At 63.3% G+C, this 22,848-nt stretch overlaps 2 protein-coding genes across 2 annotated transcripts in view; both read right to left on the bottom strand.

Annotated features, from left to right (window-relative positions):
- Window positions 1-164: 164 nt before the first annotated feature.
- On the bottom strand, window positions 165-5,323 carry CDH15 (cadherin 15). The gene is given in 17 exon segments (XM_032195802.1): window positions 165-362; window positions 433-588; window positions 668-804; window positions 1,177-1,333; window positions 1,335-1,417; window positions 1,500-1,736; window positions 1,818-1,960; window positions 2,077-2,330; window positions 2,429-2,614; window positions 2,706-2,834; window positions 2,986-3,146; window positions 3,227-3,371; window positions 3,462-3,617; window positions 3,859-3,993; window positions 4,804-4,881; window positions 4,884-4,934; window positions 5,207-5,323. Coding segments are annotated over 17 exon segments (2,523 nt in total).
- Window positions 5,324-9,057: 3,734 nt separating this feature from the next.
- ACSF3 (acyl-CoA synthetase family member 3) overlaps window positions 9,058-22,848 on the bottom strand; it is a 55,421-nt gene continuing 41,630 nt past the window's right edge. Inside the window, exons 8-10 of the mRNA XM_032195335.1 lie at window positions 12,109-12,243; window positions 11,340-11,451; window positions 9,058-9,236 (exon numbers count right to left, since the gene is read on the bottom strand). Of these exons, the coding sequence (XP_032051226.1) occupies window positions 9,119-9,236; window positions 11,340-11,451; window positions 12,109-12,243 (365 nt within the window). The 3' untranslated portion in view covers window positions 9,058-9,118. The remainder of the gene's footprint in view (window positions 9,237-11,339; window positions 11,452-12,108; window positions 12,244-22,848) is intronic.

Below are 22,848 nucleotides of genomic sequence, written 5' to 3'. Positions count from 1 at the left end.
AGGCTCTGCTTGGTGTGGGGTCCCTCTGCTGCTGCTCTGGGTGGGGGGCACACGGGGGTGCAAAGACCCCCGCGGCCGGGCACCTGGTGCGTGCACGGAGCCTCCACCTTCGGGCACCTCGTGTGCGAGACCCCCAAACTCCCCAGCCCCCCCTCCCGGCCCCTCTACTGCCCGTAGAGGTCAGCCAGGCGCCTGAAGCGGGGCCCCCACTCGCTCAGGTAGTCGTAGTCCTGGTCCTCGTCCGTCAGGCTGGAGACGATGGAGCTGAGCGGGCTGGCGACGGAGCCCGAGCCCTCGTAGTCGTAGATGAGGGCGGTGTCGTAGGGGGGCACGCTGGGGTCGCTGTCGGCCGCCTCCAGCCCCTGCGGGGACAGGAACGGCATCAGCCCTGCTATGGAAAGGGAAGCAGGGGGGTGCTGAGCCCTGTCCCACCTCATTGATGAAGTCCTCGATGTCCGAGGGGCCGCTGGGTAGCCTGCGGGGCGCCGAGGGGGTGCCGGAGCGCAGCGGGGCGTCCCTGCGCACGGGGGGCTTGGCGCGGGGCTGGAGGAGCTGGGGGTGCCGCAGCTGGTTGATGTCGTAGGCATCCTGCGGGGACCGGGACGTGTCAGGGCTGTTGGGGGCTGCGATGAGCCCCCCCAGCCCTGCCTGGGGTGCCCCCCATCACCTGGTCCTCCTCGCCGCCGCCCTGCTCGTCGTAGTTGAGGATGTTGTCGCGCATGTTGTCCCGCGAGCGCTGCAGCAGCCCCTTGCGCAGCGCCCGGCGGCGCCCGCGCACCCGTGCGGCCCCCAGCAGCGCCAGCACTGCGGGGGGGAGCGGGTGGGCACGGGGCCCAGACCCCCTCGGGGGGGGGACGGGGTGTGGGGTACTGGGCAAGGAAGGGACGGGGATGGGGCTGGGGTGGCGTGGGATGGGGATGGGATGGGGTGGGGTGGCCAGGACCGGGCTAATTTGATTTGGGGCATGGGATGGGGTGGGATATGGTGGCCAGGACCACGATAGGGTGATGAGGGACGTGGGTTGGGATGGGATAGGGTGGCCAGGACCGGGATGGGGCAGCGGGTTGGGGGGTGGGATGTGGTGATGGAGCATGCTGCTGGGATTTGGGTCCTGCACCGTGAGGAGGGGTTGGGGTACCCGGGAGTGGGTGGGGGGGCTCTGGGGGTGTCACTCACGCAGGAGCAGGGTGCTGCTGCCGAGGATGACCAGGAGAGCCTCCAGGGTGATGCCGACCCCAGCGGTGGCAGCGGCCAGGACGCCGTCCTCGCAGGTGCCGTCGCGGCCGCAGGGGCACACCGAGACGTTCAGCAGCTGCTGCTGTTCCCGGGGGGGGGGTCCCCGAGTCCCGCAGCAGCAGCGGCAGCGAGTAGAGCCCCTCGGGCAGCTCCACCAGCACGGCCAGCACCGCGTGGGTCACTGCGGGGGGGGCACAAGGGCTGGGATGAGCGGGGACCCCCCCCAGGCGACAGCGACCCCCCGAACTCCAGCCCTCCCTCACCATTGAAGCGGGTGATGCTCCAGTTACGGGCGAGCTGGGGGTGCTGGGGGCTGAGCTGGAAGTGGAAGGGGGCTCCGTGGGGGGGCCGGTCGTCGTCGGTGGCCCCCAGCAGCAGGCTACCCCCGCGGCCAGGCCGCCCGCACACCACGCCGGCCGGCGGCTGCAGCAGGGGCGCGTGGTCGTTCACCTCCAGGATCTCGATGGAGAGCGTGCCGGTGGCGGACAGCGGGGGCTCGGCTGGGCGGGGGCGAGGAGCAGAGGGGTCAGGGGGTGCCGAGGGGCACGGGGGGGGGGGCTCAGGGAGGGCAGGGTGCTCACCATCATCACGGGCGAGCACCAGGGCGATGTACCAGCCGCCCTGCAGGAAGGCCGAGGGGTGCCGCAGCTCCCGCTTGGTGCGGACGGTGCCGGAGTGCGGGTCCAGCTGCAGCCAGCCCGCGGGGTCGTACAGCAGCGCGTAGCTGGGGGGCACAAAGTGGGGGGCACACCATCACCACCCCCTCTTCCCAAAAATACCCACCGCCGGCTGCACACCCGGCTGCCCAAATGCAGCGGGTGCCCAAAACGCAGCGCTCACGTGAGGGTCTGCAGCTGGCGCGTGTCGGGGTCGCTGGCGGTGTAGGTGGTGACGGGGGTGCCTGGGGGGGCCCCCTCTGGCACGCTGACTCGCCGCGGGTTCTCGCGGAAGACGGGCGCCTCGTTCACGTCCCGCACCCGCACCTGCACCGTGGCCAGCGCCCGCGGGCTGCCCGGGGCCCCCGGCTCCAGCGGCTGCTGGTTCTGCACCGACACCGTCAGCTGGAAGCGGTCCCGCACCTCGTGGTCCAGGGGCTGCCGAGGGGTGGGGGGGACACACACACGGGGTGAGCGGAGCTGCCAGCACCCCCATCCCCGTCCCCAGCACCCCGGGTGCCCCCCTGGGTGCCCACCTTGGCCACGGAGAGCACGCCGTCGTTGGTGTAGGGGTCGGTGTGGATGGCGAAGGCGCCCTCGGGGTCGCCCTCCAGGATGGTGAATTTGGCCAGCCAGTTGGGCGAGCCGGCCAGGTCCTTGTCGTGCACCAGGACCCTGCCCACCTCCAGGCCGGCCGCCTGCTCCTCCACCTCCATGGAGAACTGGGGGGGAGCAGCACGGGGCTGGCACCTACCCCCCAGGATCCAATGTCCCAAATTGTGTCCCCCCCCCCCAGCCCACCCTAACCGCTACCTCCTCCTTGGTGAACTCGGGGGCGTTGTCGTTGATGTCCTCCAGGTAGATGACGGCCGTGGCCGTGGTGGTGAGCCCGTCCCCGGACATATCAGCCGCCTGCAGCGTCAGGTTGTACACCCCCACACTCTGCAGGGGGACCAGGGGGAGGCGCTGAACCCCCCCAGCACCCACGGGGACGGCGTGTCCGCCCCTCACCACGGCTGGCCGTGCGCATGGACCAACCCGTGGCTCCTCCAGCCCCGGTGCCCCCATTTAATGCCCCCCCAGTGCCCTCTACCTCTCTGTCGAGGCCGGGCCGCGCGGTGCAGATCTCTCCCGTGGTGGCGTTGATGCTGAACATGCCTCCTGCGCCCTGCTCCAGGATGGAGAACCGCAGCGCCGCGTTGTCCGTCTCGGGGTCGTCGGCGTCGGTGGCCTCCACCGTCATCACGCAGGTCCCTACGGAGCACCCCCGGTGGGTGCCGGCACACGGGGGTCTCCTCATGCCCCCCAAACCCCGGGTGGCCGCGGGGCCCCACCTGGCTCAGCGCCCTCCACCACGCGCCCCGTGAAGACGTCCTGGCGGAAGAGCGGCCGGTTGTCGTTCTGGTCCACCACGATGATCTCCAGGTCCGTGGGGTCCTCCAGCGTCACGCCGCCCAGGTCCAGGGCAAAAGCCTTCAGCTGGGGGGCACGAAGCAGGTGGGTGAGGGCTAAAGGGGGTTGGGGGGGGGCTGGGGGCTATGGGTACGCACGGCCGGGCCGCGTCCTTACCCGAAATCGGTCGTTCTCCTCCCGGTCCAGCATGGCGTTGAGGAAGACCTTGCCGCTGAACTTGTCGATGGAGAAGATGCCCAAGGGCTCCTCGTCCACCCCCGGCCCCTTGATGCTGTAGATCACCCCCCCCGGCTGCTGCTTGTCCGACTTGATCTGCCCAGAAGAAAGCAGGGCTGGGGCTGGGGGCTGGGGGCTGGGGGCTGCCCCCCGGACCCCTGGGGTCATGGTGTGGGGGGGTGCCTCGCCCCCAGGGCAGGGTGCTTGGGGTGGGGGGGTCCCTGCACCCAGGGGAATTGGGGCTCCATCCCCAACGTGGTACATGGGGATCCCCTCGCTGGGGGGCCCTGTGCTGCCCCCCATAGGGTCCCCCCCCCCCAATTTTTTCCCCGCCTACCTGCACCAGGAGGTGTGGGATGCGCTTGTGGTTCTCCGAGACGCTGATGGGGGGGATCACCCAGGCCCTCTTCACCCGCCGGGGGCCCTCGTGCTGCCGCCAGCCGGGGGGGCTGCCTGGGGCCGTGCTGGCACCCTGAGGGGGGGGGGACACTGTGCTGCCAAGCGGGACACGGGGGCTTCGTGGTGGCCACCCCCCCATCGTGGTGATGGGCACCCCAAGAAGGGGGCAGAAATGCCTGGCACGGCCCCAACCCATGTCAGCGTCACCGTGGGGGGGGTCCGGGATGGGGTGGGGGGCACGGAGCTGGGGGGCTGCGACCAGGGCTGGGCTGGGGGCATGTGGAGAGACCCCCCCCCCTTCCTGCTTATCTGGGAGGCTGCTGGAGTTTGGGGAGGGCAGGGAGGGGGTGGTGGATAATGGGGGGGGGTGAGGGGGGGTCCCTGGGGGTCTGCTTGCCTTCCTTACCCCCCCCCCCAAAGCTGTGGGGCCCAGGCCAGACCCCGACAGCCCCACACGGCTCAGGCCTGAGGCCGCGGTGAGGGGCACGGGGGGGGCTGTGTGTGAACAGTGGGGTGGGAGGGGGTCGGGGGGGGGGAAATCCGGCAGTGCTGCTGGGGGCGGTGAGGGGAGCAGCGTGTTTCTGAGCACCAGCCCCCCCCCAAATCCCTCTCGCCGCTTTCCAACCCACGCAGTGTGCCGGAGGCCCCCCCCTTGCCCTGGCCACCGCCACCATCTGTGGGGTGGGAAATGGCCCAGGAGGGGCGCGGAGCCTGCGACACCCCCGTCCCCATCCCCAAATCCCCCCTCTCCATCCCCGACACCCCCGGAGACGTGCGTCCGCAGGGCCTGGGCCCCATCCCAACCACCCCCCACCCCCACCAACCCATTTTTTAGGGGGGTGGGGGAAATTTTCACCCCCCCCCCCCCCCCCCAATCCCTTACCCTGGCGCAGAGGGGGGCGAGCAGGCATGCGAGCAGGAGCGGGGGCCCCATGGCCGAGCGGGCGCAGTCCGAGCCGCTCGCCGGCCCCGAGCTAAAATAACCGCGGGGCTGGCTGAGTGACAGCACATGTGCTGCCGAGCGGCCCGGGCCCCCCCCGGCAGGGCAGCTGGCCCCACAGCCCCCCCCCGCCGCCCCCCGGCCCGGCCCGATGCCGCCCGGCTGCGCGCAGGGGGCCCGACGGGGCGAGCGGTGCGCACGGGGAGACCGGGAACAGGGGGGTCCGAAGGGCTGGGGGGGGTCCACGAAGGGGTCCCCGGGGGTGCTGTGTGTCCCCCCCCCTCCTCCTCTGCACGGCACTTTGGGGATGGGGGCTGTGCCCCCCTCCCCGCCCCGGGCAGGGCGCTGGGAATGCGGCAGCTGCCGCCGGGTGCGCCCCGGGGATGCCGCGACGGGGCGGGCGGAGAGCCCCGGGCCCGCTGCTCCCCCCCCCGACAGCACGGCCCCGGCCCCCGCCCGGCATCGTCGCCCCCCTCCTGCTCTCGATCTCTCCCCCCCCGGGGGGGCTCTGCTCGCCCCCCGCCCCGCCGGGCCCCCGCGGCCGCGTTCCGGGGCAGGTGCGGGGCCATCTGGGCTGGCGGCGGGCGCTGGGCGGGGGCCAGGGAGGGCTGCGAGGGGGGGGCAGCGGCAAGGCTGGGGCCAGCAACAGCCCAGCACAGTCCCAGCCCCATTCCCATCTCACCCCATACAGCTCCAACCCCATCCCATCCCCATCCCATATCCCCATCCCATCCCATCCCATATCCCCATCCCATCCCCATCCCATCCCATCCCATCCCATCCCATCCCATCCCATCCCATCCCATCCCATCCCATATCCCCATCCCATCCCATCCCATCCCATCCCCTCCCGCAGCACCAGGGGGCAGCATCGCCCCGGCCACCGGCTCCGTGTCCCCGCACCCCGGGGGCCGCACCGGGGAGCGGCCGGGGGGGGGCCGGGCTGCAGCGGGTGCCTCCCCCCCCACCCCATCCAGCCCCGTTCCCCTCCCTGGGGACCCCCCTGTTCCCTCCCACGCGGAGCATCTGGAGAGCGCTGCGGGGCTGCCTCGGGGGGGGGGGCAGCCCAAAGGAAATAAGACCCCCTGTGGGGGACACAGGGGGTCTTCTTGTCGCCCCCCAGCTCCTCACCGAAGCCAAGTGGTGGCAGGGCTTCAGGTGGCCAGGGGACAGCAGAGGGGACATGGAGCCGTGCCACGAGTGGGTGAGCATCGGGCACCGGTGACCCCACGGCACGGCTCAGCCCCGTCCCCATCCGTCTGCCCGACCCCATTTATCCGTCCATCCTCCTGCCCTGCCACCCCGCATCAGTGTCACAGCGGGGACACCCGGTGGCCGTGGCTGGGGGTCCTGGCAGCTGACCCTGACCCTAATGCGCCGTGGCAGCGGGGTGGCCGAGCAGATGTTCCCTGCCACCGGCACCGCGGCGCGGGGGCACGGGGCGCAGACGTGATGGGCTCTGACAAGGTGCCAGCGCCAGGCCATGGGCTCATCCCGGTGGCACAGCTCTGTTCCCAGCAGGGCAGCGCAGCCCCTGACCCCCCAGCCCCCAAAACCTGCCCCTCGAGCCCAGCCCAGCACAAGAGTTTTGGGGCTTGTGCCCAGCTGCGTCCCCAGTGCGGCACTGGGACCAGTCCTGCCCTAACGTGGGTGCAGTGGGGGAGCGAGCAGCCGGGAGCGTGGCGCTGAGCAGCGAGGTGCCAAATGCCGGCGCAGCAGCCATAAAGCCACCGGAGCTTTGGTTTTATACGGCCATAAAAGATAATGTCAGCCATAAAGCGCGAGCGTGGGGCCCGGCGTGCCGAGCCGTGCTGAGCCCAGGGCAGGGATGAGCGGATGGGAGCACCCAGGGGACGGCCCCCAGCTCCCCGGGGACACCCCAACAAGGGGTGACCGGCACCGCAGGGTGCTGGCAGCTCGGGGCAGTGGGCCCATGGGTGCCCCGGGGTGGGTCTGGGCAGGGGGAGGCTGCAGCGGGGTCGGGGACGCTGCGGGATGGCCACATCGGTGGTGCCCGAGTTGGGCAGCGGGGCGGGCGCATTAAGGAGGCTACTTTGGGTTGTTGTTGTTGTTTTAATGGTTTTATTGCATGGTGCCGGGCCGGGCCTGGCAGGCCTTAATGAAGGAGATTGATGGCTTAATAGCCTGTAGCCATTACGGGGTAATTGAATGGTTGTGTACATATGATCAGACCGTCAGCGCGGACGTGGCTCGCAAGCAAAGTGACTGGAGCATCCCCGATGGATGTGGCACAGGGGGTGCAGAGCCCATGGCCTTGGGGACCCCCAATCTGTCCCCAATGTCCGGGCTGTGTCGGTGTCCCAGGGCCACATCCAGCAGCGAGGGGAAGCAGCGGGGTCTCCAGGTTCCTCCAGCGGCACCAAGGCACCCAAATCTGTCCCTGGCCAACACAGCTCCAACCTGGGGCGTGGGGCACGGTGACCAGGTGCTTTAACGAGGCTCTTAATAAACTGCTGCCATCTGTAGGGAGAAACGAGCTGGAGGGGCTGGGAGCCAGAGGCTGATCCCAAAGCCGGGGGTGCCGTGGCCACCGACCACCCTCCCTGCAGCAGCCACCCCCGGGGAGGAGACCCGGCGGTGCCACAGCCAGTCCTGCGCCGGGGTGCGAGTCACACTACTCATTTCAGTGTGTGACAGCCAGGTGTTTTACAGTATTTGCTACCTGTGATCATCCATCAAAGCAATCGATAGCGTTCCTGCAGAGTTTTATTAATGATCTTGTCACCAGGCTGGTGCTGGGTGCCTGGGGTTGTCGAGAATGATAGATCATTAAGAGCTTTTGCTGCTATTTATTCTCCAGTGACCTTGTCTCTCTCCATTGTTGCTTGCTTAAGAGTTATGAATGTGAGACATGATAATTTGATATTGATCTATTTGCTAAGTTAAAAAATTTACTGCATCGGTGATGTTTTAACAAAGGATCCGCTCGGTCCCTCCGCAGACCGGCGAGGGCTGACGGAGCTGGGCTCTGACACCGCAGCGCATGCTGATCGCCCTCCCAGGTGCTCGGGGCTCCGCCGACCCTAACGAAGATATTTAATCAATTACCCACGCTCCCCATCCCTCCCACCCTTCCTGGTGCCCCGTGGCTGGCAGGGTGAGCTGTGTCCCCCGCCCCGTGCCGGGGATGGAGCCGCAGGGCACCGCCGTCAGCCCCCGCGGTGACATCGATCCGGCAAAGCGTGCGTGAAGTCAAACAGGGACAAAGCTCCGTTTATGAAGGTAGGATCTATCAATACTGCCTGTCCTCCAGGAAATCGATGACCTTCAGACATGGGCGTGCACACACAGGCATGCACGTGCAGTGTGATTTGTGCCACAGCTGCTCCCCACTGCCTCCTGCTCCCTGTCCCCACAAGCGGTGGTGCCAGCACCCCGTAATCACCCCGTACTGGGACCCAGCTGCTGTGGAAGCACCTTTGTGGTAGAGATGCTGTGGGTTATTCAGCACGCCCTGTATTTATTTGTGCTTCTCATTGCTGCTTCAGTTCCGTGGGGAAAAGGGAGGCAGCATTTGTTGGAGGCTGGAGGCACGGGGCGCTCGCTCGCAGCGGGTTATGGCGTGTCCCAGGGCACCCAGCCCCTCCGGCTCCCCCTCTGTGAGCCAAAGTTGGTGAGCCCGTGGGAAAGGGCAGAGAGGGAGGCAAAATCACCAGGCACTGCCACAGCTGGCTGAGGACAGGGGTTTAATGTGAGGAGTGATTTCAGCTGGTGACAAGCAGCACGTGGCCCGAGGCAGGGCTACAGCAGGAATGGGGACGAGCACCCAGCAGAGGTAATGGGGAGCCTGGAGCCCTCCCAGCAAGGGTTTGGGGTGTCTATGGTGCAGAGAACTGAGCCCCACGCTCAGCCCTCACCTTTCTGCTTCTCACCTGTCCTACAATTGTGTTAAACGGAGCAGCTCTGTCCTGCGAGTGCCTGCTGGCAGTGCTCAGACAAGGGGGGCACTCCTGGCCCAGGATCCCCCCCCAAATTCACCCCATTTCACTTCTACGGGCAGGACAGCCCTGGTCCTCCTGCACGAGGAGTGAGCCCTGCAGCTCTTCAGCCAAGGAGAAGAGCAGGCAGGGTGAATCTCGCTTTTATTGGGCTTGATTTCATGGGCAGGAGCGCAGAGAGCCCAGACCTGCCCCTGCTGATCCCTGCTGGCACCCCACCAGCACCATTTCAGCCCTGGAAGTGAGGTGGCAGTGAGTGGAGCACCCCCAGGCTCCTGGTCCCATCCCAAGGCCGTGTGCTAGGCTGGGTAAAAGCGCTGCAGCAGCTCCTTCTTGTTGACTTTTCCCATCTGGTTGCGTGGGATCTCCTCCACCACGATCAGCTCTGTGGGGATGGTGTACGGTGCCATGGTGTCCCTGCAACACGGAGATGCAGACCATCAGAGCCGACCGAAATCTGTGCTTCCAGCCCCTCCTGAGGCCTCACAAACACTTCTGGACCCACAGGGGATCTGCTCCAAGGCTTTGCATCCTGCCTGCTGCATCCAGCCCCGTCGGCGTGGGCACCCCTGTGCTGGGTCGCCCTTGGTGCTCGCACCCTGCCCATGCCCCAGGACACAGCGGGTACCACGCACCCCAGCAGCACCCCAAAACCCTGCTCACCCCTGGCAGGGTGCAGGAGAGCCTCCAGCAAGGAGGCAGTGCTGTTAACGGGGACTCCTCAACCCTCCCCATTAGATGTGGCAGGGGAAAACAGCACCGTGGCACTAAATTGCTGAAACCGTGCCTGTCCCTGGTCCTGTCCCCGGTCCTGTCTCCGCACAAAGCCCCCCGGGGGCCAGCTTTGGGCTGTGCTGGTGGCAGGGTGCCAGGCTGTGTGACAGCCCACAGGGCTCTGCCTGCTGCAGGAGGGAGGCTGAGCTCGGCGTGCCATCCCCGTGCCCTTTGTGGCACGCAGGGGGAGGCTCTCCTGCCTTCTGTGCCATGTGTCACCAGCCTGGGGCCGTGCCCAGCCCCGGCAGCACGCTGGCAGCGGCTCTAAGGCGAGGTGCCAAGTCTGCAGAGCCCTCACCCGCTGCCACCAGTACCCCCCAGTACTCCCAGTACCCCCGGCCAGATGGATGTCTCCAGCTCGGGGTGGTGCTGGCAAGCGCGGCTGGGGGCCGGAGCTGCGAAATGAGTCAGGCTGAAGGGGGACATGTGTCTCCTGCCAGGATGTGCGAGAAAAGGGCCAGGCAAATGTTAAGTGGCATGAAAAATAAAAGGGAGAGACAGTGGGAGGCAGACGGGGAGAGCTGGAGAAGTGCCTGCAGGGAGTAGGGCTGGGGCTGGGTACCCAGCGCCGTGGTCACCTCCTCGTAGCCTCGAGTGTGTTTTGCTTAAAGGGCTCTGGGGACTGCCACAGCTCCAGGGGTAACGAGGGCCATGGGCACAGAGTGGGGATGAAGGATCTGCCGGAGACCCCAACGTCCTTGCCGTGAAGCTCAGGGGTGAGCAGCCACCGTGGGCGCCGCATGGAGAGGCCACGGTGGCATCCACACCAACCCAGACAGACCGAGCCTGGCCACAGAGGGAAATCTCTGCTTGCAGGAGGATATCAGCGTGAAGAAATAAAAGCTGCTGCTGGATTTGGCTGCCTTGGAGGAGCAGGAGCCCCGGAGAGCCAGCAGCCAGAGGGTTAAGGCGTGCACAGCACGCAGGGGTGGCAGCAGGAGGGACGCCCGGTGGGGTCCTGGCCCCTCTGCCCAAGCAGCGCGGGCGCAGGTTTGGTTTCTTTGTTCGCTTCTCTTCCCCCCACCACGCAACTGTTTAATCAGAGCAGCAGCCGGCCAGCTAGCATCTTCCCTGCATTTGCTAAATCGCAGTCCCCCAACTGTGATTTTTGCAAATCCAGGGGAAATCTTTAATTGGCTGGCTGTGCAGCCCCTGATGAAACAAGTGCTCCTGCCGCTTGCAAAATAGCGCCAGCCTCGCCAAAAATATCCGCAGCCTGGAGGAGGGAGTTGCCAGGAAAAGAAAGAATCTGCTATTAAATATTTTGCTAATGGAATATTAGCGATAAACCTGGTGATTCTGCTTCCTGGCTCCAGCTTGTGCTCTCCTCCTCCTGCAGCTGATGCCCCAGACCTCGTAGCTCTCGGACTGGTGAGCAATGGGGTGTGCCGGCTGACACCGTGCCGGGTGGCCAGCTGCTGTCTGTGCCCTGCTCTCCAGAAAGGCTCTGTGCAAGGCCAGTGAGCCCCGGTGTCCCCCCCATCCCCAAGCCCCTGGGAGGGGTTTCTGGGGTTAGTTGTGGCCCATTTATTCCCATTATCTCCCATGCTTTGCAGCCTCCTGGTAGAAGCTGCATTTCTCCCGTTTCCAGGACCCAAGGCACAGCGTCACTGCTGCCACCCCTTGTTCCTCCTCTGACACGTCCCCAGGCGAGGGTGCTGAGCCCTGAGGTGCTGTCCTGGCCCTGCTGCCCGCCCCAGCCCTGCCTGCAGTGCCCTCAACGCGTGCAGCCCCGCTGCCTCTCACCTGGCCCACTCCTTCAGGGCGCTCACCGAGAGCATCTCGCCCCTGCGCAGCTGCACCACGGCGCTCACCCGCTGGCCCCACACCATGTCTGGGGGCCCGATCACAGCCACGTCTGCAGAGAGAGCACAGGACTCGAGGTGAGGAGCACGAGCAGGTCCTGGGGGCTGAGGGGAGCTCAGCACCACGGTGTGCTGGAGGAGCAGCGTGTGGAGGAGGATGGCACGGGATGCTGCGGCAGGAAAACACCAGGGGCTCCTCTGCTGCTGCCATTTCCAGGAGCAGAGCTTTGCCCCATGGAAAGGCAGGAAGCCCCAAGAAAAGCAAGAAGCCCCATAGAAAGGCAAGAAGCCCCACGGAAAGGCAGGAAGCCCCAGGGTTGGAGTGATTTGGAGTCAGCAGGGGGATGCAATGCACGCAGCGGTGTCGAGCCAGGGGCATTGCTTCCACCCCCTCGCGCAGGGTCAGGCACAAGGTCAGCACAGATTTAATTACAGCCTCATTTCCAACCTCAGATGAGAGCTGCTGCTGACTTGGCACCCAGCGGTGAGCTGCGCGGCTTCAAGCCCCGAGAGATGACTGGGGGCAGGTTTCAAATCCCGCCTGCTCCTCGCCCAGACACAGGACTAATGATGGGAAGGCAGGGCAGCAGCCTCGGGGCACGAGCCCTGGGGTGGCCCCGTGCCAGCACCTCGGGGCCAGGACCCCACACAGCCCCGTGCTCCTCATGGGGCACAGCCCCGGGACTGTCCCACGGGGCCCCCACACGTACCTGTGATGTGCGGGTGCGCGAGCAGCTGCCGCTCCACCTCCAGAGCGCTGATTTTGAACCCTCCATTTTTGATGATGTCCACTGAGGTGCGGCCCTTGATCCAGTACACGCCGTCCTGGTAGGCTGCTGTGTCCCCTGGGAAACAAAGGGGGCTGTGTCAGGGCCGTGCCACCACCTGCCCCTGTTTCTGTCACCTCCCCATCCCGCACCCCAGGCTCAGATGGTGGCACCGCGCGCAGGAATCGCGCTCAGCATCTGCAGAGCCCCCCGGGGTGGGTGCCAGCATTCCCACCCAACAGCCTGCACCCTGGGATGCACGGAGGGGAGCAGGCATCACTTTTTTTGCTGGGGGCAAGGGAAGAATAAGGCTGTGCAGCCACAAATCCTTTAAGATGGAAGCAAAAAAGGAGCCACCACCGCAGGCGGACGCACGTCCCAGCGCGCTCAGCACGGCGCACAGCAGCAGGACCAGACTGTCCCCAGCTCCTGCCCGGCTGCTGGTGACACAAAATAGGGTGGGGACGGTGTCAGGAAGAAGAGATGGCCCGAAGTGAGACTTTGTCCTTCCTGCGGGGCGGGAGGCGGGGGAGAAGGCGCGTGGCAGGTGTGCTCCGGTAATTAGCCGCTCGCACCGAGGCTGGGAAGATTGAGGAGAGAGGTCATGTCAGCACAACCTGGCTAAATGCTTAACAAGCTGTTGCACTTTGATAGCTACTTAAGATGATTACTCACATCCTGCTAATAGAGCCTTTGCCAACCGGGAGGGGTGGTGGTGGGGGCTCGGGACCTCGCATTTCAATTTCAGAGCCTTGATGGCAGCGCCAGGGGGGCCCTCGGCACTACCCCACGCAGCCTGCGTGCCCTAATGACATGCACCACCTCTGTGTCCATGCACCCGGCATGCTCCCCTTCTGCAGCTTTGAATGCTGCTGGCTGGGGCGTGCAGGCACGGCAACGGCTCTGGCAGTGGGAAAAAGAGCTCCCAGCAAAGGGTCTGTGGGCACTACAGGGCTGCCGCGCTCACCCTGGAGCTGTGGGTGCTGCAGGGGGCACCGAGCCTAAAGGACCCCTGAGGCTCTGGTTAGGGTGCACGCCAGATCACTGGGTGCGCTCCGGGGCAGTCGAGATCTGGGGACTTTGTTGGGTAGCCCAGGGAAAAGCCTCCCCAGTGCCTCCTGCTCCCTGAGCCCTGCGTGCTCCCCAGTCCCCCTCTCTCAGAGATGAGCTCCCCTCTCCTCTGGGGCCTCACGGTGTCACCCCGCAGGTGATGCAGGTGCCCACTGGCTGTGCAGCTTAAAAATCTGCCTCCCAGCTCACCTCTGACACTCCACGAGGACTGCACGTGGTGCACGCAGAGGCAGCGAACGCTTGGAGCTTTGCGGTGGCAGGGCAATGAAAAATCACAATCAGTTCTGAAATTTGGGCCGTTCCCCAAAAGCCGTGTCCCCGTTCAGCTGGCACATGCCAACTGCCGAGCAGCTCCTCTCGCTCAGGTCAGCCAGGAAATGATTAATTGTTCGTGTAGTTGCCTGCCTTCCTCTTGGCACTCACGCGGTCGTGGATGTTGGGAGCTGTCTGGAATATTTTAAAGTTGTGGGAGAGTTCGAAACCAGGACTCCCTGGGTATTTGGCTGCTTGGGGTTGAAAGGAATTCGTGACTGCCGTGATAAACTGCCCTCTGTGTCCGGTATCACTGTGGCATGTGTGACTGACACAGGGCTGGAGAGCGAGCATTAATTAAAACGTGGGACGGGGGAGCCACAAGCTTTCAGCAGCGAGCTCGGGAGCTGCTTATGCATGCAGAGGAGACAGGGAGAGGAGAGGGAATTCAGCGCTGCTTCAATGACATACAGTGCCCGTGCTGCTCTTCAATATTTAAGCACACCAAAGCTGCCACATTTGCATTTTTCTCCATGTCAGGATGGGGAGAACGGCCCAAGCAGCGGGCTGGGCGCACGGGCGGTGGAGGTGTCCCCACACCAACCGCTGTGGCTACCCGGATGGCTCACTCCTTCACCTTTCCTTACACCCAAATCCACGGCTGCACGCCCTTGAGGGGGTGGTCTGTAGGTGAGGTGTCAGCCACGGCTGATTTCTCTGCTTTTTAAAGCAAGCTGCTGCGGGAGCAGCTCAGGCACCAGGGTGGCAAACATCTGGGGCCGTGCGTTTCACCGCACAAAGCGGCACGCGCGACCCCGCGCACCGCCTGGCTTCAGGCACTATTTCCAGCTCGGGAAGTCTCTGTGTTTTGCTCTCAGCAGAGGGACCCCGGCAGGATGTCGGGGCACATCAGCACCACAGCAAAACCCCCGAGCTGGCAGCAGCCCGAGCTCCCAGCCCCACGGACTACCTGCGCCGGCTGTGCCGCGCGAGGCGGGCGCTGTGCCAGGGGTGGCGCAGGAGCAGGCTCGCTGTGCCGGGCGCCGTGCCAGGCTGGCTCAGCTGGGCGGCAGCTGGCTCCGGGCTGGCTGATGCCAGCGTCCCTGCACGGCTGTCCCCTGCTGTCCCTGGCACGAGCACGGGCAGGGGTTGGTGGCAGCTGCCCCCGGAGGTGTGCGCCCTGTGCTAGAGGTGTGCCGCTGCCGACTGCAAAATGTGCTCCCTGTGCGCTCCCCAAGCTGTCACATCCCCCCCAAATGTTCACTGTGCAGCGAGGGGAGGTGACAAGTGACAGGTGATGGTCACTTCGGATGGAACATGGGAAGGGGGAGCTCAGCTCCCATCTCACCTTGGTCCCTGTGGCCCCCCAAACGTGGATGCCCTCCAGCCCCATCTGCAGCACTCCCAGCCCTCAGTGCACGGCAGGCGCTTCGTATCATTACCGTGCTCACGGGGAGCTCCTGGATGAGCTCTGTAACCCCCCCGTCTCTCGTTTTCTGTCTCCTCTCTCCTGCCCTCTGAGCGCCAGGGCCCTGCTGTCAGTCCTGGCACTGACAGGAGGGAGCTGGCTGCGCGTGGCGCCGCAGGGGCCGCCGTCCACCGAGGACAGCCCCATTACCCTCTGCCCTGCACCATCTGCCACCAGCCGAGCACACCAGGACGGCTCCAGCGCTGCGCAGCCGGAGCGACAGAGCTTCCAGGCCAGCAGGGACCTCCCGTGCCAGCCAGACTGGTTAAAAGGATGCTGCTGTTTGCTTAATGGCTCTCCCCCACGTGCTGCCTCTGAACGGGATGAAGAGCAGCGTTTCCAAGCCCGATGCTGCTCCAAAGTGCCGTGGCAGGAGCTGCTCGCTCCCCCCGGGTGTCTCCGTGCCTGGCGTGCCCAGCCCCTGCTGCCAGCATCATGCTCTGTCCCCACGGCTCCCCGCGTTATTCTGCTCCATTATGCAGGCTCCTGGCTCTGCGGGGCTGCAGCTTGCTGCTTCTCACCCCGCAGCCTCCAGGCGTTGTGTGGGTACCTCCTCCCGGGCTGGTGGGGGACACCGGAGGGGACGGGTGGCGTTTCTGAGCGCAGGATGGAGCTCTCCTGCCGTGAGATGACACCGCCTTCCAAACCACCTTTCTGCTGACCCCACTTTCCAGCTTGCCATGCCTGTGGCTCCCAGCACGGGGACACGAGGGGCATGTGGACATGGTTGTTAAAACACCAGGCTCAATACCTGCGTGGTCCTGCTCCTGAGCCACCCGTCACCTCTGCGCCCATGCGGCTGAACTGCTCCCAGATCCTCTCCTTTCCCCTCAGCCCTGCACAGGGATCACCCCAAGCAGCACCCAAACATCCCCATGCCCAGAACCGCCCCCCCAGCAGGGACACAGCAGCAGCCAGCTGCACAGGGAAGGAGCTTTTGGGTGACAAGAAGGCTGCAGACTGTGACACTGCCACGTCTCCACCTCTGCTCCCCCGGGACACCTCCGCCAGGCCCCTTCCACCCAACAAAGCAGCAGCAGGAGCCTCTGTGCGCCGTGCAGTGCCAGCACCCGGGTGCAGCTGATGCTGGCGAGGCCACGGGATTATTGTTTCCCTGACAGCAGCCGTCACTGCTACCTTTGGATGTGTTTCAAGACGCCCAGCGGGCATCTGTTCCGCGAGATGTTAAAGGCTGCGCCGAGCTGCATGCTGAGGAGGCTCCTGCACCAGTTGAGCCGTGGCGGGTGCCGTGGCGGGGCGGTCAGAGGGTGCTGTGTGTCACAGGCTGCAGGGCTGGGAGCCACTGGGAGGGACGTGCCCGGTGGCACGCTCAGGAGCCAGCTGTGGACATCCCCACCAGCCCACAGCCCGCGCTGTGACCACCTTGCACCGGCACGGCTCAGCCCCTGGGGGCCACGATCTGGCACAAACCATGCCACTGGTGCTGAGAGGCCTTTCCCAGACTGCCTTTGTCTTAAAAACGAGGCTTTTGGGTAAAGCATTTCTATTTATAGGGAAGGGCTGGCTACGGAGAGTCACTTGGAAATGTTCCTGCACTTCAGATGCGTGCCTTGCCCAGGCAAACTCTCCGAAGTGGCCGAGCTGCAATGAGGACCCTATTTCCCAACCCCAGCCCCAGAGATCTCTGCAGCTTTCCTTCAAGTTGCAAAATCCTTGTTGCAAAGACCAAAGAGCCCTTGTGGCCCTGCCAGCACCGTCCCTACAGCCTTCGGTCTGCTCACCTCCTCCTCCTCAGAGCGGAGAGGTCTCAGTGGCTGACCCAGAGCCCGGGCAGCCTCCCCAGGACACGCTGAACAAAGGCTTTTTGCTCCCAGGAGAGGAGCTACAGCAGCAAACGCTCCCCAGAGTTTCTGTGCTAACACCTTGGCACGCCGGTCAGCTTGTTCCTGGCAAACACCGCACCGCTTCTACATCAAAGGTGTCCAGAACAAACATTTGAACTAACTATGGACCAGGAGAACGCTCGGAGCAATGAAACACTTAGCGACCTGGAGGAGTTCTGAGAGCAGGAATGCACAGAAAAAAAATGAGAGGCTTCAGGTTAACACGGAGGATGGCGATTTAAGCCCATGCTGGATGCAGAGCCAGGACTGTGCTGGGAAAAAAACTGATGCTGAGGCACAGGCACTGCAGAACAGCGGTGGCATTGCCCTCGTAAGGGGTCAGGCTCCGGAGAGGAGAGGTGCTTGGCAGACCCCAGCCCTGCAGGTGGGTGCACAGAGCCCCTGGGGACAGGAGAGTGAGCCACCAGGGCTCTGGTCACCAGGGTGAGGAGGGTCTGTGGACGCCCCTGCCCCTCTTGCCGTGCCGTGGTGCTTTGCAGATCAAGGGCAGCCCTCTGTAACCCATCAGGAAACAGCAAAAGGTTTTGAAAGGGGATTTTATTTTGCTGAGGAACCAGAAGTGGGTTATTTCACCCTCCTGCCATGGGGAGCTGCAGAGCCTTGATCAGCTGCCACCGAGCGTCCCCCTTCGTGGGGCACAGCCCTCGCCCCGAGCAAATTGTGCTCCACGGGCCTCCTCCTCCCACCCCACGGTACCTGCAAAGTGATTTGCTCCTGGTGGAAGGTGCCTGCTGACCCAGCAGGTCGGAGCTGCTTGTTTAACAGTTTCCTGGCTGCCGGAGTGGCTCCTCCAGCTTTCAGAAGTGGCTGCACGCAGACGGCAGCGTGGAGAGCCCGGGAGGAAAGCAACGCCTGCAGGACCCCGGGGGTGCGGGGAGGGGGCTGGCAGGCTCTTCCCTGCCAGCAGGAGAGCGGGGTTTGAGCACTTTCTAATATTAATTAGACCTTTTCCTGTTAAGGAATCATGGCAGGTTTTGCAAATTAGCCTCGCCTTGCTGACACTTTGTGAAGAGCCCGGGCTGGTGCTCCTCGGAGAGCCAGGCTGGAGCGCAGGGACTTCCCAAAGCCACTTTCCATGAGCCACGGACCTACAGGGACACAGAAGGGACGGGGACAGCCCCCACACAGTGCCCCTGGATGGGGTGGGATTGTTACACTCCGCTGTTCGGGGCGAGGAGTTTGCTGGGCTGGTGGCAGGGCTGCTCCTGCCCGAGGGCTGCCCGCACAGCCGGGCTCACGTCCCAATGCCAGCTGCTCTGCAATCCACACCCGCTCTTCAAGGAGCCTTTCAGCCTTTTTTTTTCCAAACTGAGGGAGGAATCCCCTGCCTCTCCTGCACAGCAACTCCTGATCCTGAGAGAGGAAGGGCAGAAGGAGGCACTCTGCCCCCTGCGTCCCCCTGCACAGCCCCATGCCTGCAGAGCCGCCGTGCCACAGGGACGGGCAGGGGCCAGGCTGCAGCCCCTTGGGAAGCTTGTGTCGAGGCAGGCAGAATAAGCAGTCTTTGCCCTTCTCTGGTGCCTTTCAGCCGAGGTTAATTAGGCAGAAACGGCACAGCTGGCAGGACAGTGGCAGGACGGGGGGAGCAGCCCTGCTTCTGCGCTTCTCAGGGTTGTGCATCGGCTCTGCTCTGCCTCGGAGTACCTCCCGCGTGTCTCTCCCTCCCCAGAATGGCTGTCGATGCTCCTGGTACATCCCAGGCCAAGGCAGAGCTCGCTCTCTGGCAGCCATACACCAGTGATTAACCCGATGATTTATTTCCCAGGCAGCGAAGAGCCCGAGCTCTAATCCTGACACCCTCATCGGTTTGGAGAGCAGAGCAAAACCTGTGGGCTCACATCCCCTTGGCCTGAGCCGTGTTTTGCAGGCAGGCAGCATGGAGCTCTGCCCCAGGGCAGGACTTTCAGCAGAATGAAAGCAGCCAAACGTGCACAGAGGCACGAAGGGGCACAGCCAAGGCTGTCGTGGCCATCCTGCAGCCGTGGGAGCAGAGCTGGCAGGCAGGGTGCTGCCTCTGGGCACAGCTCTTCTGGAGAAGCTGGGCAGGATCAGGCTCCTGCCCATGGATCAGGTCCATCCATGCTCCTTCCCTCTCCGACCACCAAGCTCCTGGCTTTGGGAGCATCCTGCAGCAACGAGGTCCATGCGCTCCTCGTGGACAAGCATTTATTTTCTCAGGTTTCAGGTTTCCCTGCTCTTCCCAGGGCAGCTCAGCGTTTCCCAAATTCACACAAAATGTTTATGTAGGTAAGGAAGCTGCAGAGCACGCAGTGACACCCCCTACCCTTTGTGCCATGTGCCAAGGAGAGGCAGGAGGGATCCTTCCAGCCCTGCCGGCACGAGCAGCCTGCACAGCTCCAGCCCCAAATGCTCCGAGAAATGGTGTCTTCCCTCTGCTGCAGGCTTCCCGTGGTTGGGAGAAGCCGTGGGAGGAGATACGGGGTGGACAAACACGTAGAAGGAGAGTGCTGAAGGACATCTATAGGCATTAGACAACCCGTCCTCCCTGCAGCGAAGCGCCCACCTTGAGGGACGGGGGGGAGGCTGCACGAGACGCGTGCGTTGCGGACACAAACCCTTCCCTCCCCTCCACACAATGAAAACCGCATCAATAGATCCCCCATCTGCTCACATACATCACACACTTCACTCCAGTTTATTAGCTGGAATAAATCATAAATATTTCATTATACATCAACGACGCTCGACTCCGGGAAGGCGCAATCCATCACCTCGACACTCCTTGCGACCTGCCGCCATGCAATAAGCTTTCCAGTCTATTAAACAAGATTGATACAGTGTGCTGGGATGGACTAGGGGAATTTATTTATGGAGCACTGGGAGAGGGAGGGCACCGAGCGCCTGGTGCCGCACAGACAAGCAGGAACTGCTGCCATTAGCTGCTTGGACCTGGGCAAGGGTGGGGAGCTGAAAATCTGCCCCCTAAAATCTCTGCTCAGCACCACCACGTCATCAGCATGGTGAGAAGGGCAGTTCCTGCTTTTCTGTGGCGGTGCATGGGTTTTTCAGTGTTACAAGGGCTGTGTGTGCACCAGAAATACTTCCTGTAGTGCCAGGGTTTTGCTGCTCTGTGTGGCCTCTGGCTCCTTTTAATGCCACCCCTTCTCCTTTACTTATATGTGAAAATGAGATGTTCAACAGCTCCGTGAAAGCCAACAGCAGGCAGAGCAAAAAGCAACCAGGAGCAAGCCCCTCTCGGCCTCAAATACAACCTAAACACAACCAAACCTTCCCTTCCCTATGTGCTGCTGCCGTTTCCACGCTGGCGCTCACGGAAAGCCCAGCACCAGCCCCGCAGAAACCTTCCCTGATACGCACCTTGCGTGCAGCTGCGGGTTAGCCCCCACTCTGGGGACTTTTGGGGACTCAGTCCAATCTACCTGGTGGAGATTTCCCTTCTCTGAGCCTCACCTGCCCTGGGGAGCAGCAGCAGCAGCCGTGGCCGTGAGGCCGTGGCAGAGGCTGACGGATGCTCGGCACGGCGCTGCCTCGACGCGCGGTGAATCCCCAGCCCCTCGGCGGCACGCCACGCTGCTGGGATTGATCGGAGGCAGCCTTCCTCCTGAGGGGGATTGACACAGCCTCAGCAAGGATGATGTATGCGTGCGTATCTATTTAATGAAATGCTAAATGATAGGCTAAATAACGGAGGCAACTTTAGCGTGATTTATTGCGGGGGGGTGGATAACGTTTGTCACTGCTGACAGCCATCTTGGCTAGGAGCAGGCTGCTCCCGAGGTCACGAGCGCAAATTGTAGCTAATTAACGGCAATTAGCACTCCTGAAATTCTGGATTTTGGCCCGGTTTGCCTGCTGAGCAGCAGTGTGTGTCCTGTCTCACGCAGGTATCGGCCCTGGGCACAGAGGGCTCTCTGCTCACAGCCCTTACACCCGCTGGGCCAGCAGGCACAGCAGAGCATGGACAGAGCCCTGCAGCATCCTGCCCTTCCAAATGTGGAGCAGAACTGCCAAAAGATCAGCAACTGCAGCAGAGAAGAACTGGAGGATTGAGATAAAGCACCCCAAAAGCCAAGCAAAGAGAAGCCAAACCACCAAAGCCAACCACAACCAACGCCCATCCCTACTCTCACCGTTGTTTCCTTATGTCCTTGGACACTCTCTTGAGCTATAAGAGGCCTCCAAAAGTTCCTGTTCAGCCTGATCCCCTGTGCGAAGTTCAAATCTCTCACTTCTGCTTTTTGCAGACATTTTCCACCCTGCTCAGAGCTGCTGAGTTCCCGGGGTGCGGCTCGCCGCAGCTGCGGGTGGCTGTGCGGAGCTGGCCGAGCCCATTTATCCTCACCCCTTTGCTTCAACTGGTGAAACGCCTTCCCCATGACCAAAAATAAATGAGCTGCCTCTGCACGAGGACTTGGTGTGCTCCAAGGCACTGTTCTCGCCTCAGCGTACCGAGGGCAGCGCTGGGTTTGCGCCGCCGTCATTAATAAAGCATCAAATCAGCCGGGGGGGCACGAGGGGAAGACAGAGATGAAGAGGGAGAGTTTGCAACTTCTTTAAAAAACACATGCATATTAACAACGCACCAATTATTCATGAGGAAGCCGTCTCCCCTCCCCAGCACCTCCCAGGGCTCCCGTTCGCCTGGGCGAGGCACGAAGCCGTCGCACCAGGAGCAGGTTTCCGCAGGGAGAAGTGCCGGCACCGCGCTCCTCCGACCACAAACCCTGGGGGTGGCACAAAATCTGCAGTCAGGAGCAGCATCTCTGCTGGCACCGGCAGCCCTGACAGCCTCAGCGCGCTGGCTGGCAGCAGCCCTACCTATTTACCATCCTTTTCGCTGCCAAAAACCTCCGGCGGACCCGCGGAGCGGAAGAAAGGAGGGCAGAGCAGCAGCTGCAGCCCGGAGATACGTTTCTGTGGGTGAGAGCAGGAGAAGCAGCTTTCAGGAGCTGGCTGCTCCACTGCAGGTCCTGACCATAAGTACACGGTGTCGGGGAGCCCCAGCACTGGTGCTCTGGACACCCCTTTCATGGATCTCCTTGCAAAACCCATCCCAGAGCCTTCTCCAGGTCCAGAGCAAATCCTGAAGTTCTGCTTCACCCCCCTGAAGGCTTCACCCTCTGCTTGGAGGAGCTGCCCTGAGGGGTCTGGATGGAGACTCCTTTTCCAGAGGTGGCTTTCACATTCCCCAAGCTCAGCCCAGCACCGGGAGGCTGCTGCCTGTACTGCAAGCAGGATCTGGCAGGGTGATGGTGGGAGCCCTGGCGCAAGGGGCAGACATCCAAGGTTGTCCTTAAACCCGGAGCACGATGCAGGCTGCTCACAGCCTCCCCCCGAAGCAATATCTGAGAGTAAGAGGTGGCTGTCACGCTTTGCAGGCCACTGTCCGCTGAGGCAGAGCGAGATTTCGATGCTGCTACAGCTTTGTACCTGCATGAAATCTGGAGGTAATTTAATGGCTCACAAGAAAGGAAATAAATCTATTAGAACGGAATCGCTGTTTGTTTACATATCTTGCCATGAACATCACCACGAGCAGCAGCAGCAGCAGGTGTATGTGCAAGCACCATTTATTTACATAATAAAATTGCCAAGTAGATTTGTAGCTCAGGGGCATCCTTGCCTCTCCGTGCACGCGCCTAACTCCCATTAGCACTAATGGCAGCCGCTGTGTGCTCAGCAAGCCGAGCACAGACCCTCCGACTGCCCTAACGGCTCGTTCGAAGAGATGTAAGGCTGCAGACGTCTCGATGTGTGGGCTCCTCTCCCCCTGACTCTGCCAGGTGATGGGAATTGTGAAGCAGCTCGGAGCTGCTTCGCGGTCCTCCCCATCTGCGAGAGCTGGCAGGGCCGCTGCCGAGCTGCATGTCCCGGGAGAGGAGAGGTTAAGCAAGCACTTCCCCTCTCTCAAAACTTCTGCAGAGACCCCTGGAGCATCCAGCGCTGGGGAAAAAAAAAAAAAGAGAAAAACAGGAAAAAAAAAAAAAAAGAAAAAAAAGCCTGGAATGAATTCCTGTCATGCTCTGCACAGGGAAGTTTGTTTGT

This window comes from Aythya fuligula, chromosome 12 (genome assembly GCF_009819795.1).
Source record: "Aythya fuligula isolate bAytFul2 chromosome 12, bAytFul2.pri, whole genome shotgun sequence".
In the NCBI taxonomy this organism is placed as follows: domain Eukaryota; kingdom Metazoa; phylum Chordata; class Aves; order Anseriformes; family Anatidae; genus Aythya; species Aythya fuligula.
Note: the sequence above shows the minus strand (reverse complement) of the source record. Positions and strands in the feature narration are given on the sequence as shown.